At 38.7% G+C, this 19,286-nt stretch overlaps 1 protein-coding gene across 2 annotated transcripts in view; it reads right to left on the bottom strand.

Moving 5' to 3' along the window:
* LOC101744533 (coagulation factor VII) overlaps window positions 1–19,286 on the bottom strand; it is a 58,487-nt gene that overhangs the window by 13,561 nt on the left and 25,640 nt on the right. For both annotated transcript variants that reach the window (XM_021352718.3, XM_004933210.5), the window contains exon 3: window positions 652–763. In XM_021352718.3, coding sequence (XP_021208393.1) covers window positions 652–763 — 112 coding nt within the window. The remainder of the gene's footprint in view (window positions 1–651; window positions 764–19,286) is intronic.

Genomic DNA, 19,286 nt, shown 5'->3' with positions numbered 1-19,286 from the left:
GATTTTATTTGTACTAAGTTTTTAAATTAGCCACTGTTTGACCAACTTAGAGTTGAAAATGAAAAAAAAAACATAATAATATCCATAAACAACAAAAAGGCAATCCTTCTTCCGTTATTTTATGTTGGTGGTACTTTTGCCTCTATAATGCCTATGAGTTGCAGAGCTGCCAACCTACGCAAAACGCATTATGTGTCAAAGCATTATGACAGTTATCGTGTATACAGATAACGAACAATTTTGTTTTTATTTACTGCATTATAAGTTACATTCAGACTTTGTTAATAACAGTGAATGCGGCGAGCATTATCAGTAGGTGTATAAATTTATGAAATAAAAATAAAAATGTTGCGTATTGACACCGCTAGATGTCACTAGTTATACCTTTCTTCAATTAACGTTTCATTATTTATCACCCAAAATCAATCATTCACTCAATTCGTTCAATTGTTTTATTAAGAGAACATAAAATAGAGCCGTTAGCGATCTATTAATATTAATGACAGTGTTAATGGCCAATCTCCGTTATTGCGAATGAATGTATGCGATTAAGTGTATTATTGCATCTATAAAAATGATTTACGGTGCATTTTAAACTAAATATATCTATCTATACACAATTGTGAATATATTATTTAATATATTAAATACCTTGACGATCCAATTCTGATGTAGGCCTGCCAGGGAAATGTTCCGAAGCCCGCGTCGTCACCTCCAACGATCCTGCGCTGGGCCGTCTGTTTGTTTGTTGCTATACCGCACCCTGAAAATCGAAAACGTTTGGTCATTGTATAAATACGCACGCTTTTTTTACAATAAAATCATTTGGGTTCGAATCTCGCCAAGGGAAGATATTTGTATGATAAATATAAATGTCTTTTCCAGGGTTATGGATGTATATTAAGTATATGTATGTGTATAATAAAAATATTACATTAATTTCCGTTATCTGGTACCTGTAACACAAGTTCTTTACGAACTTACCACGGGACCAGTTAACATGGCGTGATTGTTAGTAAATATTTATTTATTATTATTATTTATTTCTTCTTACAGTATTTTTAATTAAAATTTTTTTATTGCTTAGATAGGTGGACAAGCTTGAGATATAAGTTCTAAGATCTCAGTATAGTTACAACGGCTGCCCCACCCTTCAAACCGAAATGTATTACTGCTTCACGGCAGATATAGACAGGGCGGTGGTACCTACCCGCGCGGACTCACAAGCGGTCCTACCACCAGTAAAAATACAAGATTCTTGGATAGACATTTACGAAAAAAATTCAAATTAACTGGTGTTTTTTTTTATTGCGTAGATAGGTGGACGAGCTCACAGCCCACCTGGTGTTAAGTGGTTACCGGTGCCTATAGACGTCTATAACGTATATGCCGCCACCTACCTTGAAACATGTGAGTCTCGGTATAGTTTATCGTGTATATTAAGCTATTGCTTTATAAATAACAAATACCCTAAACATTGCAGCCTCCAAACATAATATATCTATATATTAATACGTGAAGCAAAAACTTTGTATCCCTTTTTACGAAAATTGCGCGGACGGAGGAGTGTGAAATTTTCCACACTTATAGAGAATACAGAGAAGAAGTGCACAATGCTAATATTTTTTTTAAATAATGTTTAAAATATACATTAAATCAATAAAGAAAACATTACACACACTACATACCATGTATTTGACGCACACACGCATGCGTACTATTTATTGTCAAACTTTTGTTCTTGACGTCTGTTGTCAAATTGAGAATAGATTAAATATTGTTTGCCTTTGTTAATATTTTTTATAGTGTAGTCTTGCGAAATTTGTGATTATAGAAGTATAAAATACAATCACAATAGTGTACAAACTTACAATTCCAATTAATTATAGTCGAATTTCGACTACTGCGGGACCTCTAGTGTATTAAAATTACACAATGTTTTCTAATATAATATGTGTATTCTTGAACCGTAATGTCGTATAAATAGAGCTTAAAATCGAAACTGTACCTTGAGATTTTATGGGCTTCATTATTTTCGTGAGATCCTTCGTCAATTTCTTATTGAAAATACGCGTGCTCACGTAAATTGTTGAAGCAGAGGTACACATTATTATGATCAACGCTTTCAAATAATCCATTTTGCGTATAAAATCCGCATAAGTAAATACGCAGCTTGTTCAAAAATAAGTTTAAAAAAAATCAATAATGAATTAATAGTATAATTGTAATTTAGTTTGGAAATCAATTTAAAATTGCCACTACACAAAAACACGCCAGTACACTTAGTTTATATTTATTTTTCTTTAAAACACCAAACAGCTATCGATCGATATTTTTTATTTTATTATAATAAACGTTTCAAATCACACAACCTTTCGATAATATTATATTCTAATTCAGTATCCACCATTTGATAATGTGTTTAACTCGAAAAACTATAAAACTGATATTATAAAATTATTTTCACATTTGATTCAATACTCAAACGTGCTCAATGAAGCTATGAAAACAAAACACTGCTGCAAAACTCCTTTATATATTACGATCATATTGTTTTTGCATAGTATTTGATACCTACGTATGAGGAAAGAGGCAAGGATATTCCGGTATAGTAATTCGGTTATTTCACTAATCAGAAATTGCAAACTCTGTTTATTGAGAAACCGTAAGATTCGGTTGTGCATGTTGTCCGCTCTGGTCTAACCGTCACGACCAAACCTGGACTTTTTTATAAAAGCAAAATCTTTTTTTTTATTGCTTATATGGGTAAACGAGCTCACAGCCCACCTGGTGTTAAGTGGTTACTGGGACCCATAGACATCTACGACATAAATGCGCCACTCACCTTGAGATATAAGTTCTAAGGTCTTAGTATAGTTACAATGACTGCCCCACCCTTCAAACCGAAACGCATTAATGCTTCACGGCACAAAATGGACAGGGTAGTGGTACCTACCCGTGCGGACTCAGAAGAGGTCCTACCACCAGCTCTTACAAAATATCGACCGGACGGTATGCTTCCTTTGAATGTTCCAAACGTTTGATCTTCGCTTACTATTCCAAATGCAAACTAAAGACGTCACATTCGCATCTCCACCAATAGTTAGATTATAATAATGAATTAACATTGTGTTGCGTCCAATTTACGTCACAGGAAAACTTTAGCAAAATACTGAACATACGAAATATTTAAGACAAACAAGGAACATTAGATGCACTAAATACGCGTGTTTTACGACGTGACGTGGCTATACAAGTCCATGGACAACAGAACGCGGATGAAGCCTTCATAGAAATTATTAAAGTGCGCAAAATTATATATTTTAATTAAGCTATAGCATAGCTTTTATCGCGGGCTTTGAACGCGGCGACCGAATCAAGAAATTCCGTAACGAAAATAAAACCTAATATTTTTGTTGAGTGTGAGGGAGTCCTTAAAGAGTCCCTTCTTTAATTCGCCGTAAAATCGTGTTTTATGTAATTAACACCACAGTTGAAACAATATTACTTTTATTGTTGTAACGGCATAAACAATACTAAGTTATTATATTATATTTTATTTTTACGTTTTAAATTTTTGGCGGTAAAAAGGTCCCGTCACAGACTATATTCTTTTTCTCACCTCCCGTGCGTTCCGGCTTACGCAACATAAAAAGGTGCGTTCTTGAACACCATAAGTGCTTGAGTTGCTTATCTATAACTAATTTATGTGTATTATCTATGATATAAATATAAAAAAAAATACATTCCCGCTGAGTTTCTTGCCAATTCTTCTCAGGACGGAGGCTAGTTCTTGTGAATTAGACGTATGTACTTTCTTGTATGTACTTTCATTTATGTTGAATAAAAAAAAATTAATTTGATTATAAGAGATTTTATGACCTGGTAACTAAGACCTTTAAGTCATGTCTTATTTTAATTTATGTTCTTATTTTTATGAAAAATGATATTATGGAGTGAAATGAAATGAAACGAAGACAATTAATGATTATTTGTGACATTAATCAACTGGGATGAAATTAAATGAAATGAAATGGAATGAAATATAATCTCAGTAAAATGGTGGTCATTTACTAAGATATTTTCAGTGGATTTTTTTGGAGGATCTCGAGAAGTTACGTCCAGCGGCTTTGTTTCATTTTCCCACATTTGTGCACTTTCACAGATATTAAACAGTTTATAAACCACCATTATTACACATTTAAACCCGAAGAAACACAAAATAGACAAAATAAAACAAATCACACAACTTCACTCCTCGCGTTCCCGCCAAAAAGTCCTTTGATTTGATTTGATTTGATATTGTTACCTACCCGCGCATTCTTACAAATATGCTACCGTCATTATAGAAAAGTGATATTACCCTTTTTCAAGTACAGCATAGTACGCGACTTTCTCGACGCGGTTTCGGCTGCGGTTTTAGAAGTACATATTGCGAAAGGTTATTTCCTGACATTGGCGGCTTCTAATCCAACGTTGCTAACTTGATACGACTTTCTCGTCTATTAATCTTGTATGAGATTTAAAAATACATAGAGCAAATAAAAGTATCAAAGAGCTAAATGTACCTAGTCAGGTCATAAATTCTGTCACATGTTTAATGTAAAATAATTGAAACAAGTTTATTCATTATGTAACCATTCATATACCAAAATGAACTTAACAAAACATAGATTCTTATGACACTAAAGTTTATTCAAAATGACCTCCGTGATTTTGAATACAGGCCTTCAATCTGCGCGGCCAGTCGTCTATCGCAGCACGAACGATGTCAATGTCAATATCGGCGGCTGCCTTAATCAAGGATGTCTTGAGTGACTCCAAATTGGGATGAGGCTTTGTTGCCATATCTTGTAATCTAACGGATTCAAATCGGGACTGGAGGAGGGCCAGTCTTCGTGCCGGATGAAGTCGATTTCACGCGCCGCCAGCCAGTCTAGTGTGCTCTTCGCTCTATGAGCTGGCGCCGAATCTTGTTGGAATACCCAGTGCCTGTTATTGAACATGGTATGAGAAACAGGTTCCACAAGGTTCGTCAGGACTGTATTTTGATACACAACTGCATTCGTTTTTACACCTTTCTCACAAAAATGTACCGTTGTTAAGCCCCAATAAGAAACTCCCAACCATACCATGAGCGAGAATGGAAAATGACCTCGTTAGACACGCGGAATACAGTTGCTCGCTTCTTCACTACTGTGTGCGTACACCTTATCATTTTGTTTGTTGTAGCTCTCTTCTACGGTAAAAAATTTTTCATCAGAAAAAAGAATTTCCCGATATTTTTTTCCCGCGTACCGCTTCAACAAAGCGCGGCATCTCTTCCGTCTCAGGTCCATTAGACGAGCATTCAAACGATGTCCTGTTTTTCTTCGATATGCCCGAAGCCCTAAGTCTTCATTTAACACCCTTTTCACCGTGGTTCTGCTTAACCCCATCTGAAGGGCCAACAGTTTCTGCTTACGTTTGGGATTTCTTTGAATTCGCGCCTTCACAGCTTTTATCACTGCTGGAGTCCTAACAGACCGAAGGCGACCACTTCTTGACCTGTCATCTACACTAGAGTCTTCATTGTATCGTTTGATGGTACGATAAATGAATCTTTTGGTTATATTCAAATTTTTCAGTATGTTAAAAATTTGAATTGGCGCGTAACCGCAACGATGCAACGCAATAACTGCAACATGGTCTTCTTTAAGCGTCCAGTCCATATTTAAAAATGAGTAAAATTTTAAAAGTATACATTTTTATTTTCATGAACAATTCGAAATTCGAATTCAAGAAACTTTTTTGTGGCCAGCATTCTAAAAGAAAAGTTTTTACTGTGTGACAATACTTATGACCTGACTAGTTATATTGTGTATTATGCTTTTATTTTTTATTTTTATTATATTCATGAGATGGGTGGACGAGCTCTCAGCCCACTTGGTATTAAGTGGTTACTGGAGACCATAGATATCCACAGCGGAATAGTCGCCATCCACCTTGAGATATGAGTTCTAAAGTCTTAGCATAGTTACAACGGATGCCCCGCCCTTCAAATCGAAACGCATTACTGCTTCACGGCAGAAATAGGCGGGGTGCTGGTACCTACCCGTGCGGACTCACAAGCGGTCCTACCACCAGTAAAAACACATTCCACAACCTACATGTGTGCATATGTGGCATCGTAACAAATCAAAAGTTGAGGCTGAAGTCTGCCATCCAAATTGAATGATATCTTCGCCGAATTCACGCCACCACCGGTAATTATCGACATTTCGATCGATCCTCCTAAGGCAAGTTTCCTTTAATTTGCATCCATAGGCTCCGATAACAGCTTAGTATCAAGATTTCCGTGAGCTCGTCCAACCACCGGTAGGCAGCTGCTTGGCTCTGCCCCTGGCATTGCTGAAGTCCATGGGCGACGGTAACCACTCGCTATCAGGTGGGCCGTATGCTCGTCTGCCTACAAGGGCAATAAAAAAAAAACACCCCCAGCAGGTTTTTACTGGTGGTAGGACCTCTTGTGAGTCCGCGCGGGTACGTACCACCACCCTACCTATTTATGCCGTGAAGCAATAATGCGTTTCGATTTGAAAGACCGTTGTAATTGTACCTTAGAACTCATAGCGGGCGTCCGAAGACACCATCATCACGATATGAACTAATTATTTTGGTGTCAACAGTCAAGGACGCGTGATATAACCATAGACTCCAAGGCCGCGAAAATAAAAGTGCACAGAATAAATAATATGTCAATGTTTGAAACAAAAAAACTGGGTTAAGATCCATTGTTATTCTGATGCGGTCCCACACTGTGTCATTGGTTACGTGACTGTGTCTATGTTGAATATTAGTTATTTTTTATTGAATAGTGATGCCTTGATTAAATTGTTTTTATTTCATTAGAAAAATTGGTACCCGCCTGCGGGATTCGAACACCGTTACATCGGCTCGATACGAATGCACCGGACGTCTTATCCTTTAGGCCACGACGACTTCAAATACATAAACTAAATGACATACTACTGTTTTGTAAGCAAAAGAGATTACTTAATCTAACTTAGTGCGATGTTTAACGTACGCGTTTTGAATGAGGTAACTTATGTCATATTATGTCAGAGTGAAAGCGGTGTCCACTGTCTTGACATACTTAAACGCAGATACACCACGTAACAATGCGGGCGAGAATTACGCGGAAGGTAAACATTTTTTTTGGTTTAGAGATCTGTTATAAATAACTGATATATGTATATCCTCCTCCTCCGTGCGTCGTATTCCTCAGCTCTGAGGGTCGTGACCTTTACTGAGCACTTTTGTCAGGACTATGTTCTTCCATTCACTTCTGTCCTCCGCGCAGTGGATAGCGACATTGATGCTGGATTCCAAAGTCGTCTTGATCTGATCGGACCAACGCATGGGACTACGCCCCCTAGGCCTCTTTCCTTATGTATATGTATATAAGTTATTAAAATTCAAATTCAATTTTATAAACATCAAATTCAAATGAGTTGAAGCCATTTATTTAATTGACATGTTTTTTTTTTTGTTTTTATACGTAATATGTTAGAGGAAGTCTGAAAGTGATACCTGTGACAGAGAAGCTGAGAAGTGCGCGTTTGGGATGGTATGGACATGTGATGAGACGAAATGAAAATGAGGTTGGTAAGAGAGTGTTAACTATGAATGTGGAAGGGTATAGAGGAAGAGGTAGACCTAAGAAGAAATGGATGGATTGCGTGAAGGACGATTTGGGTAAGAGGGGAGTGAGCGAAGAAATGGTATATGATAGAGGAGTATGGAAGGAGAAAACATGTTGCGCCAACCCCAGGTAACTGGGAGAAGGGCAGAATAATGATGATGATGATGATAATGATGATTTTTTTTTGTTTTTAGTTTTGTGAACTTTAAAAGAATTAAAAAAAATCTAACCCTCGAATACAAATTGAATTTGATGCTTATAAAATTGAATTTGAAGTTAAAAACCTATGTAAAGACATATATAGCAGCCTAAGTGTAATATATTCGGAATTTTCGTCTTGCATAAATCACTCGTCTCGATATTTCGACTGAAACATTCTAAATTCTAAGGTCTATAGTTACAGCTTCTTCTTCTTCTTCTTCTTCTATAGTTACAGCGGCTGCCCCACCCTTCAAACCGAAACGCATTACTGCTTCACGGCGGCAATAGGCAGGGCGGTGGTACCTACCCGTTCGGACTCACAAGACATCCTCTTACTCTTTTTCTCCACCTTATCCCACTAGGTGGGGTCGGCCCAGCTAATTTTTCTCTTCCATTCTCTTCTATCAGCCGTCATCTCAATACTCACTCCTCTCTCTCTCATATCGTCATTCACACACTCCATCCATGTTTTTTTTATTTATTGCTTAGAGGGGTGGACGAACTCACAGCCCACCCGGTGTTAAGTGGTTACTGGAGCCCATAGACAACTACAATGTAAATGCGCCACCCACCTTGAGATATAAGTTCTAAAGGTCTCGGTATAGTTACAACGGCTACCCCACCCTTCAAACCGAAACGCATTACTGCTTCACAGCAGAAATAGGCGGGGTGGTGATACCTACCCGTGCGGACTCACAAGAGGTCCTACCACCAGTGACTACGCAAATTATAATTTTGCGGGTTTCATTTTTATTACACGATGTTATTCCTTCACCGTGGAAGTCAATCGTGAATATTTGTCCATGTCTTCCTCAGTCGACCTCTTCCCCCTCTACCTTGCACTACCATTTCCACACATCTCCTAGTCACATGCATCTCCTCTCTACGCACCACACGTCCATACCACGCTAACCGTCCGCTCTTTAATTTGTCGATCACCGGGGCTACTTTCACACTTCCTCTGATATACTCACAAGGCATCCTACCACCAGTTTCCAATTCTTTATGTAGATAGTAAACATAATACTATCGTTCTTATGATTTATTACATTAGCCGCATTAACGAGACGGCAACCCACGTGACGTTAATCGCTAATGACAATAAACAACCCGAATTATTTAAATTGGTTAATTAATATCATCTTAGTTTTGCTCTACATTAGTTAGGACAAATCTTACCCCGAACACTGCTACTCATGAAACGCGAGGTCTAAATTTGAATTCCTATACAAGATAACCATTAAACCGTACCATGATCGGATTTCTCACTCACAGCTCATAATTCCTCATAGCTCCGTAAATACAGAATGAGTTCTAGTACAGACTAATTTCTTCGTCGAACTCATAGATTAACTACTACTAGTGGTCCCGCAGTAGTCGAAATTCGACTATAATTAATTGAAATTATAAGTTTGAACATTATTATGGTTATATTGTCAAAGGGTTTTATTATACTTCTATAATCAGAGATTTCGCCAAGACTACACTGTAGACAAATAATATTAAAGATAAACAATATTAACCTATTTTCAGTTTGACCACAGACTTTAAGCATTAACTAAAGTTTGACAATAAACAAAGAGTACAATATAAACTTAAGTGTGTGTGTCAAATACATGACAGTGTGTGTAATGTTTTCTTTATTCAGCATTGTGCAATCCTTCTCTATATTCTCTATAAGTGTGGGAAATTGCATACTCCTCCGTCCGCGCAATTTTCGTAAAAAGGGGTACAAAGTTTTTGCTTCACGTATTAATATATAGAGAACTACTAGAACTGAAGTCGTTGTGGCCTAACGGATAAGACATCTGGTGCATTCGTATGTAGCGATGCACCGGTGTTCGAATCCCGCAGGCGGGTACCGATTTTTCTAATGAAATACGTACTCCACAAATGTTCACGATTGACTTCCACGGTGAAGGAATAACATCGTGTAATAAAAATGAAACCCGCAAAATTATAATTTGCGTAATTACTGGTGGTAGGACCCCTTGTGAGTCCGCACGGGTAGGTACCACCGCCCCGCCTATTTCTGCCGTGAAGCAGTAATGCGTTTCGGTTTGAAGAGTGGGGCAGCCGTTGTGACTATACTGAGACCTTAGAACTATATCCCAAGGTGTGTGGCGTATTTACGTTGTAGATGTCTATGGGCTCCAGTATCCACTTAACACCAGGTGGGCTGTGAGCTCGTCCACCCACTAAGCAATAAAAAAAAAAAAAAACATAGACACAGCCCACTGAGTTTCTCGCCGGATCTTCTCAGTGGGTCGCGATTCCGATCCGGTGGTAGATTCTGCGAAGCACTGCTCTTGGTAGGGCTAGTGTTAGCAAATTATCTCAGGTTGAGCCCGTGAGCTCATCTACCGGGCGTAGCTGTAATAGCCTCATAAGGCCATCGGTAAATAGGTAGAAAAAACACACACACACGCTCACACTAATTAATGATATAAGGATATTGCGGTACAGCACTGTGTCATCAATACTCGCCCTTGGTTGCAACGGATCGCGCGGAAGAGGCGACCAACCCATACGACCATTACACTTTGTATACGGTGCAAGGCATGGGAATTCGCGATTTAATAACTCGTCTGGTTATTATTTTTAAAAGTACGTTATACACTAATATACGTAAATACATAAGTAGATAACCCAGAAATGTACATTTAAAGAGTAAATAAATATATTTTTTTTGTAAGAATGTTTTTAAGTGATTTTTTTTATGTCCTTTTCTCAATTTCTCGATTCTCGACCAAACTTTTTCAGTATTATTACGTATTAAATTTTAAATTAGTTTCTAAAATCAAATATATAATACATATGTAATGCGCTAGTATGATCTCTTATTTAAGATTTTAATAAATATATGGCTCTTTACATTGTTTTGCAAAGAAACCAAAACTATTTTATTGACTATAACAAATGTAGCATTAGATTCTAAATTCATTAGACTGATTAAATTCTCTTAGATGCATTAATCTAACATTCTAATCTTGGACTTAGCATTTAGAATGTAATATATTTTTGGTAAATTGTAGAAAAAGACTTAAAAATAACATCTTAATTGTTGAGATACACAAAAAAAACGCAGTTAGTGAATTACTTACAAAAAAAACTGTTTCTAAAATTCTCAAAGTAGTAGCGTAGTGGTAGTTTTATTTTTCCAACTGGAAAGGCAAAGATATCATACTATACAGCCTAATCCATGATATATAGATTTTTAAATGAAAAATGATATTGTGAAATGAAATGAAGTTGATTAGAATGAAACATAGCATGAATTTAACTGAAATGAAATGAAATGTGATGAGATGATATGGGGTGAAATATAATCTCAGTAAAATGGTATTCATTTACTAAGACTTTTTTAGTGGACTTTTTGGAGGATCCCGAGAAGTTATTATACGTTCAGCGGCCTTGTTTCATTTTCCCACATTTGCGAACTTTCACAGATACTAAACAGTTAATAAACAAAGAAACACTAAATAGACAAAATAAAACAACCTCACTCCTCGCGTTCCCGCCAAAAAGTCCTCTAAAATTCTTAAAAATAATAAACCGCCATTTATTGACAACTTAGAGCACAGATAATAAATAAAATTACGCTTTCCGGCAAACGGATCCCGTTTCCTTTCACTGTATTTCAAATTGATAAGTTAGTATCACAAATTACCTATCATGCAAATAAAAATAGAATGATTACGTATTATTATTCGTGACGCAAAAATATAAATGTAATATTATGGCAATAACTGTGACAATACCTAAGACTAGGGCTGTCCAAATAAGAAATCGAACGATATGAAATTGCATGAAGCGAAATGATAGGAAAGTATGACGCTATGAATTTTTTTATTGCTTAGATGGGTAGATGAGCTCACAGCCCACCTGGTGTCAGGTGGTTACTGGAGCCCATAGACATCTACAACGTAAATGCGTCACCAACCTTGAGAGATAAGTTCTAAGGTCTCAGTATAGTTACAACGGCTGCCCGCCCTTCAAACCGAAACGCATTACTGCTCCACGGCAGGAATAGGCAGAGCAGTGGTACCTACCCGCGCGGACTCACAAGAGGTCCTAACCCCCAATAATGGTATAAAGCTACTAAAGTTTCCAATGGGTTAACTTAAGAACCCGGAGAAGCTGTGTTACAAATTCTTCAACTTGTGCGCGTTCACAGATGCCAAACGTTTAAGCGAAAATTATATTTAATAAATAAGAATCATTAAATACGGTTACACACACACTTACTTAAAATTTCACACAAGAACGAATACGAACGAATTTATAACCTCCACTTTTTTTAAGTCGGTTAACACAATACCTCCTTTAGTAACTGGTGATTGCCGTAATAGAAACTTGAAAGAAATAGCATTGTGTGATTAAAATCAAACCCGTTAAAATTTTAATTTGCCTAACAACTGATGACCAGCGCTCCTTCCCCCCCCCCCCTCCCCTATTTCTGCCGCGCATCAATAACCCACGCAGTCCAGTAATTTAAACAGGCAGTTAATAACACACAATAACCTTCGGACGACAATAAAAACTTATCGCTTTCATAACACAAAAACAAAAAACAAAAAAAGCGCTCTCTATGATTTTTCGCAACGATTTCTTAATAAGCCTAGTTCATAAAACGTAAAAAACCCAAATAAATTCACGTGTCTCTAACTTTCCGAATGCGAATACGTATTTGGCAATAGATCGCGTTCAATGTCGAAAGTGAACCGGACCTTCTGACTAATACACATAAAGACTAATTTGCCAATTAATTTCGTAATTGGCAAGGTGATATTATTAAACCACTTCAAAAAAAACCGTTTTTTTTTCCTACCTAAGCTGATAGCCCTGAGAGGCTATATCAGCGGAACCTTAACTAGTAGGTGAGCTCACGGGGCTCAAACCTGACGACGTTGCTAACACGAACCCTAGCAAGAGCCGTGCTTCGCAGAATCTACCACCGGATCGGAAACACGACCCACTGAGAAGATCCGGCGAGAAACTCAGTGGGTTAATTCGCTCGTCGAGCCCTTCGTCGCAAGCGACGGGTTCGTCGAGAACGATGACCAGTGCTTGACGTACCTAAAAGCACCGTTAGTGGATCGGGAGGAAAAAAGGCGAAAGTTACCAATTCGTTTTTATTTGTTTGGTTCAAGTAAGCGGATTCAGTGTGCTTAGTGCGAGTTCTGTACCAATTCGAGAAGGCGGCACGACATGAGAACCCTCTTGTCGTGGCCGCTGGAAATTACATACCCGACCCATATAGACCGAATAGTAAACAGTCGACGTCGCCCTAAACACGTCATTACGGAACCTCCCGATCCATTAACGGTGCTTTTAAGTACCCCAAGCACCGGTCACCGTCCTCGTCGAACCCATCGCTTGCGCCGAAGGGCTCGACGAGCGAATTAACCCATAGACACAGCCCACTGAGTTTCTCCCCGGATCTTCTCAATGGGTCGTGTTTCCGATCCGGTGGTAGATTCTGCGAAGCGCAGCTCTTGCTAGGGCCAGTGTTAGCAACACTCCCGGTTTGAGACCCGTAAGATCGCCTACTAACTGTGTCTACAATGAATCTACAATGAACCTTTGAGGTTACTAGAATATTTAGGAACAAAAAAAAGAAGTCAATGGAAATGACGTTCAAAGATTCTGTTACTTAAAAAAAAAAACATACTCAGATACAAACCAAACTAATAAAAGCGTGTTAAAATATCTCCTGAACCCTTCAGTTTGTTTTCGAGTCGCTTACGTTATCCGACACGCCTTTAGGATATATCTTAGCATTTTTATTGCCTGTTTTTTTTGCCAATTACGCATTATTTAATTCCCACGTTTTTACGAACTTTCGAATAATTACGAAAGTGCTTCGACAAAAGCAAGCAAACGAATTTACATATTCATTAAATTCACTAAAATATGATGTATAATTCACTTACGTATTATTAAATTTTTAGCTTCGCAATCGCCAAATGAATTGGACAGAATGAAAACGTATTTTAAATATCTACTAGCGATCCGCCCTCGCTTTAGTTCGGATACATTAATTTTTATTATTTATAGCTAAGTCCCGGGGCAAAGCTAGTCTACAAAAAAGTAGCCTAAGTTACTCCTTATATCACCAGCTACCTATCAGTGAAAGTCTCGTCAAAATCGGTCCAGCCGTTCCGGAGATTAGCCGGAACAAACAAACAGAGACAAAATAAAAATGTTATTTTGGTTTTTTTTTTCCCTCCCTAAGCTGATAGCCTTGAGAGGCTATTTCAGCGAAACCTTAACTAGTAGGTGAGCTCACGAGGCTCAAACCTGATGACGTTGCTAACACGAACCCTAGCAAGAGCCGTGCTTCGCAGAATCTACAACCGGATCGGAAACGCGACCCACTGAGAAGATCCGGCGAGATACTCAGTGGGCTGTGTCTGAAAGTCAATTTACTCGTCGAGCCTTTCGTCGCAAGCGACGGGTTCGACGAGAACGATGACCGGTGCTTGAGGTACCTAAAAGCATCGTTAGTGGATCGGGAGGATCCGAAATGACGTGTATTTTGGTATATGTACCATGTACGCATTTAAGATGTAAACATACAATATAATCCAAGTCAGGCAAGGGACCGGTCGTAAAACTCATGGCAAATTCCTTTGCAGCATGATAAGAGGTTATGCTGCATCAACCCCACATGGTGTAGGATAAGAGCAAGAGGGAGATGTTTTCATCAGCTTGGTTTGTATGCAATGAATTCTTTGAATTTTAGAAGTCGTCGTGGCCTAAAATAAAAGACGGCCGGTTCATTCGTATCTAGCGATGCAGCGGTGTTCGAATCCCGCAGGCGGGTACCAATTGCTCTAATGAAATACGTACTTAACAAAAATGTTCACGACTGACTTCCACGGTGAAGGAATAACATCGTGTAATAAAAATCAAACCCGCAAAACTATAATTTGCGTAATTATTGGTGGTAGGGTTTCTTGTGAGTCCGCACGGGTAGGAACCCCCTATTTCTGCCGTGAAGCAGTAATGCGTTTCGGTTTGAAGGGCGGGGCAGCCGTTGTTGTATACTGAGACCTTAGGACTCATATCTCAAGGTGGGTGGGGTTTTAACGTTGTAGATGTTTGTGTCCTCAAGTAACCACTTAACACCAAGTGGGCTGTGAGCTCGTCCACCAATCTAAGCAATAAAAATAAAATAAAATTTCATTTTTAGCGACTACAAAGCGGCCAATTAACTTGGAAATTTGCACACGCATCAAGGACCGATGATAGATTAAACTTAATTTTTTTTTTATACTAACTGCGTTCTAATTTAGTTTCCTGTATCGACAAGATCAAAAAAATTGTCAGTAATTGTTAATTATGTTTGTTATTAGTTAAAGCGTTTTTTTTAATATAATTTTTAAACTATAATATATAATAGCTTCTTTTTTTTTTATTGCCCTTGTAAGCAGACGAGCATACGGCTCACCTGATGGTGAGTGGTTACTGTCGCCCATGGACTTTAGCAATGCTAGGGGCAGAGCCAAGCCGCTGCCTACCGTTTAATACTCTCCACAAGCCTCGTTTGAAGAAGGACATGTCATAGCGCTCGGGAAACATCGTGGAGGGGAGCTCATTCCATAGCCGGATGGTACGTGGCAAAAAAGACCTCTGGAAACGCACTGTGGATGACCGCAGTGGCTCCAGGTAGTATGGATGAACTCCACTCCGGTGGCGGGCGGTGCGATGGTAAAAACGAGATGCCGGTATCATCTCGCACAATTCCTCAGAGCACTCCCCATGGAACAAACGGTACTAAATACAGAGGGAACCGAAGTCCCTCCGCAGACCCAGAGGTTCCAAACGATCCGTGAGAATGGGATTATCGACAATCCGAACGGCCCTCCTCTGTATGGAGTCAAATGGAAGAAGCTGGAAGCTCTTTATTCGCGATTATATGTTCCCTAAATATAACGCGAATACAAAATCCGTGGATACTCGATAATGGTATGACGGAAATAATTTACAGCGGCGATATCATTTAACAACATACTTTAGGCATAGTTGTAATAAGGTCCGATTTTACTTAAAAAGTTCATTATATAGTTCATTTGACGACGCGATTACAAAATATTCGGTTGGATGCGTACATATTGGAATTCTTTTTATCAATATGTATGTACCGATGTACCAATTAGATCAGTGAATAAAGAAATCTTTAGACGCGAATATAGGGCCGCTCTTTTTTTAATCCGCGACCAGTGAAAACGCGAATGAAGGAAGCGCTATTATCACTATAAGCGGAATCGCTTTTTTTTCCTACCTATACTGATGGTTTTGAAAGACCATATTAGCGAAACCTTATCTAGTAGAAGGGCTCACGGGGCTCAAACTTGACGACGTTGCTAAGACGAGCCCTAGCAAGAGCCGTGCTTCGCAGGATCTACCACCGGATCCGAAACGCAACCCACTGATAAGATCCGGCGAGAAACTCAGTGGGCTGTGTCTGTGGGTTTATTTACTCGTCGAGCCCTTCGTCGCAAGCGACGGGTTCGACGAGAACGGTGACCGGTGCTTGAGGTACCTAAAAGCACCGTTAGTGGATCGGGAGGAAATGACGTGTTTTGGGCGACGTCGACTGTTTACCATCTACCTGACATTTATATCTTAGCATTGCGATATGTGTGCGGTCGCAGCCCTAGCGTGTGCGAGCGTTAAGTGGCGCCGCGGAGTGAAAGCTAGTTACGTAATGAAGTCAGCTGAGCTGTACATTCGCGAACAAAATACGATCGCCTTTTCTTCAATCTGTATATATATAGCCATAGAGGTCCGTCATCGTGCGCACATTATGCATAAACCCCTTTTTGTTGTTCCGTAATTAGATTAGCATACAATCTGATGGTGAGGGATCAGTGACGTTCACCACGGATTTCGGCAATTTTAACGGCACAGCCAAGCCTATATATAGTGGCGCATTTACGTTGTAGATGTCTATGGGATCCAGGAACCACTTAACACCAGGTGGGCTGTGAGCTTATCCATCCATCTAATCAATACTAAAAAAAAATGTTCAGACTCTCGATGAAGCTTGAACTCATAGATTATTTGGAATTTCTGAGTCTATGAAGAGACTTCAGCTTCGTCAGTTTTCGATCAAACTTTTATATACTATTTCTGTACTTCCCAGATACGTTCCCTAAAAATACTCTTCATCATTTGATCAATAAAATTCAAATGTATATCGAGTTAAATATCTATACTAATATATAAATCTACAGTGGTTTTTACGGATGTTCCTTTATAACTACTGAACCATACATCCGATTGACTTGAAACTTGGTATCCATGTAGAAAATACATGTAGGTACTTAATGGATACGCTAATATTTATATGAGTGTTGGACTCTTCGATCAATTATTGATCGAAGGTTGGACTCCCTAATAATAATGACAATAAATAATAATGTTAATTTGAAATGCCCAGCGAAGCGGGCGAGTACGGCTAATCTTCTATCTTCTATATTTATAAAAATGAATTGCTGTTCGTTAGTCTCGCTGAAACTCGAGAACGGCTGGACCGATTTGGCTAATTTTGGTCTTGAATTATTTTTGGAAGTCCAGAGAAGGTTTAAAAGGTTAGATAAATATGAAAATGCTCGGAATTAAATAAAAATAACAATTTTGTTTTCCCTTTGTTGTGCCCCGTCGGACGGATTACTTTTTTTGTTTTAAGTTTATTTTATGCAAAAATGTTAGTCTTTTATATATCGATTGAGGCACTACGAAGTCTTCTGGGTCAGCTAGTAAAATATAAAATCGAATCTTTATGTCTGTCTTTGTGATTGAATGCACTAAGCCCACTTAATTTCTCCGCCAGATCTTCTGAGTGGATCGTGATTCCGACCCAGTGGTAGATTCCGCGAAGCTTCCTAGGACTAGTGTTGGCAAACTCTCTCAGGTTGAGCCCGTGAGCTCACCTACCCGTTCTGGTTTCTAACTAGAATAGCCTCTTAGGTTCCCAGCGTATAGTTAGGGAGAAAATTCCCCTACTGTTCATCACTGTGATTGATGAGAATTTGGGTGCTATTTTGTGATTTACCAAAATCATATCTTATATCTGCTATTTTTTTTATTTTTTTTTATTGCTTAAATAGGTGGACGAGTTCACAGCCCACCTGGTGTTAAGTGGTTACTGGAGCCCATAGACATCTACAATGTAAATGCGCCACCCACCTTGAGACATAAGTTCTAAGGTCTCAGGTATAGTTACAACGGCTGCCCCACCCTTCAAACCGAGACGCATTACTGCTTCACGGCAGAAATAAGCAGGTTGGTGGTACTTACCCGCGCGGACTCTCAAGAGGTCCTACCACCAGTAAATAATATGTTCTATTTAAGGACATGAAACGTCCTTAGCTTAAAATGGCTAATGGTTAACAACGTCGTCAGGTTAGAGCCCCGTGAGCTCACCTATTTGTTCTGTGTATCTAGAGTATAACAACTCGAGGTCATTAGAATAGAAAAGTTTAAAATGGCCCGTGTATTTGACTCGAATAGATAAAAACGGTGAGAAAATACAATACAACAGAAAAAAAAAACGATGGATCGTGAGTTTAACTTTTTTTTTTTTATTGCTTTGATGTGTGGACGAGCTCACAGCCCACCTGGTGTTAAGTGGTTACTAGAGCCCATAGACATCTACAGCGTAAATGCGCCACACACCTTGAGATATAAGTTCTAAGATCTCAGTATAGTTACAACGGCTGCCCCACCCTTCAAACCGAAACGCATTATTGCTTCACGGCAGAAGTAGGCGGGGCGGTGGTACCTACCCGTGCGGACTCACAAGAGGTCCTACCACCAGTAAAAATCAAAGTCTGAGAATACAATACAACAGAAGAAAAAGAAGCGATGGATCGTGAGTTTAACTAATACTCTATCGTGACGTATAAAAGACATCATCTGTCGAACATTGAAATAAAATTATATCCCGTCTCTATATCGACTCTACTGCTCCTTTCAGAACCGATGAGACAGGAAAGTGACAAAATCTATTTTCATTCCGGGAACAATACAATCAATAGAACCGCTTTCAAACCATTTTGATAGTGTTTTATTTGCTATGAGCGCTATTTAAGCCCGACTCAAAATCAGATGTAGTGCTGGAGTCGACCTCGCCCAAAGTGCCTTTTATTGTTATTTTCATTGTTACTTGAGTTTAATCGTTAATTTTTATGTGATTCAAACGAGATAGCATTTTGTAGAATCATCACATAAGAAATTAAAGAACAATCAATGGGTGTCTGTCAATTCTATATTAAAAGCTGCTGTCTCAAATATTCTCAAACGTCTCAAGCAGATCTTATCATAATAGCTCGTGGTAAGAAATAAACAAAATGTTTGAGTTTACTTGAGACGGTTAGTGCAGTAGTTA

The sequence above is a fragment of the Bombyx mori genome, chromosome 2 (assembly GCF_030269925.1).
Source record: "Bombyx mori chromosome 2, ASM3026992v2".
In the NCBI taxonomy this organism is placed as follows: Eukaryota; Metazoa; Arthropoda; class Insecta; order Lepidoptera; family Bombycidae; genus Bombyx; species Bombyx mori.
The sequence above is the reverse complement of the archived record's forward strand: the minus strand, read 5'-3'. Positions and strand labels throughout refer to the sequence as shown.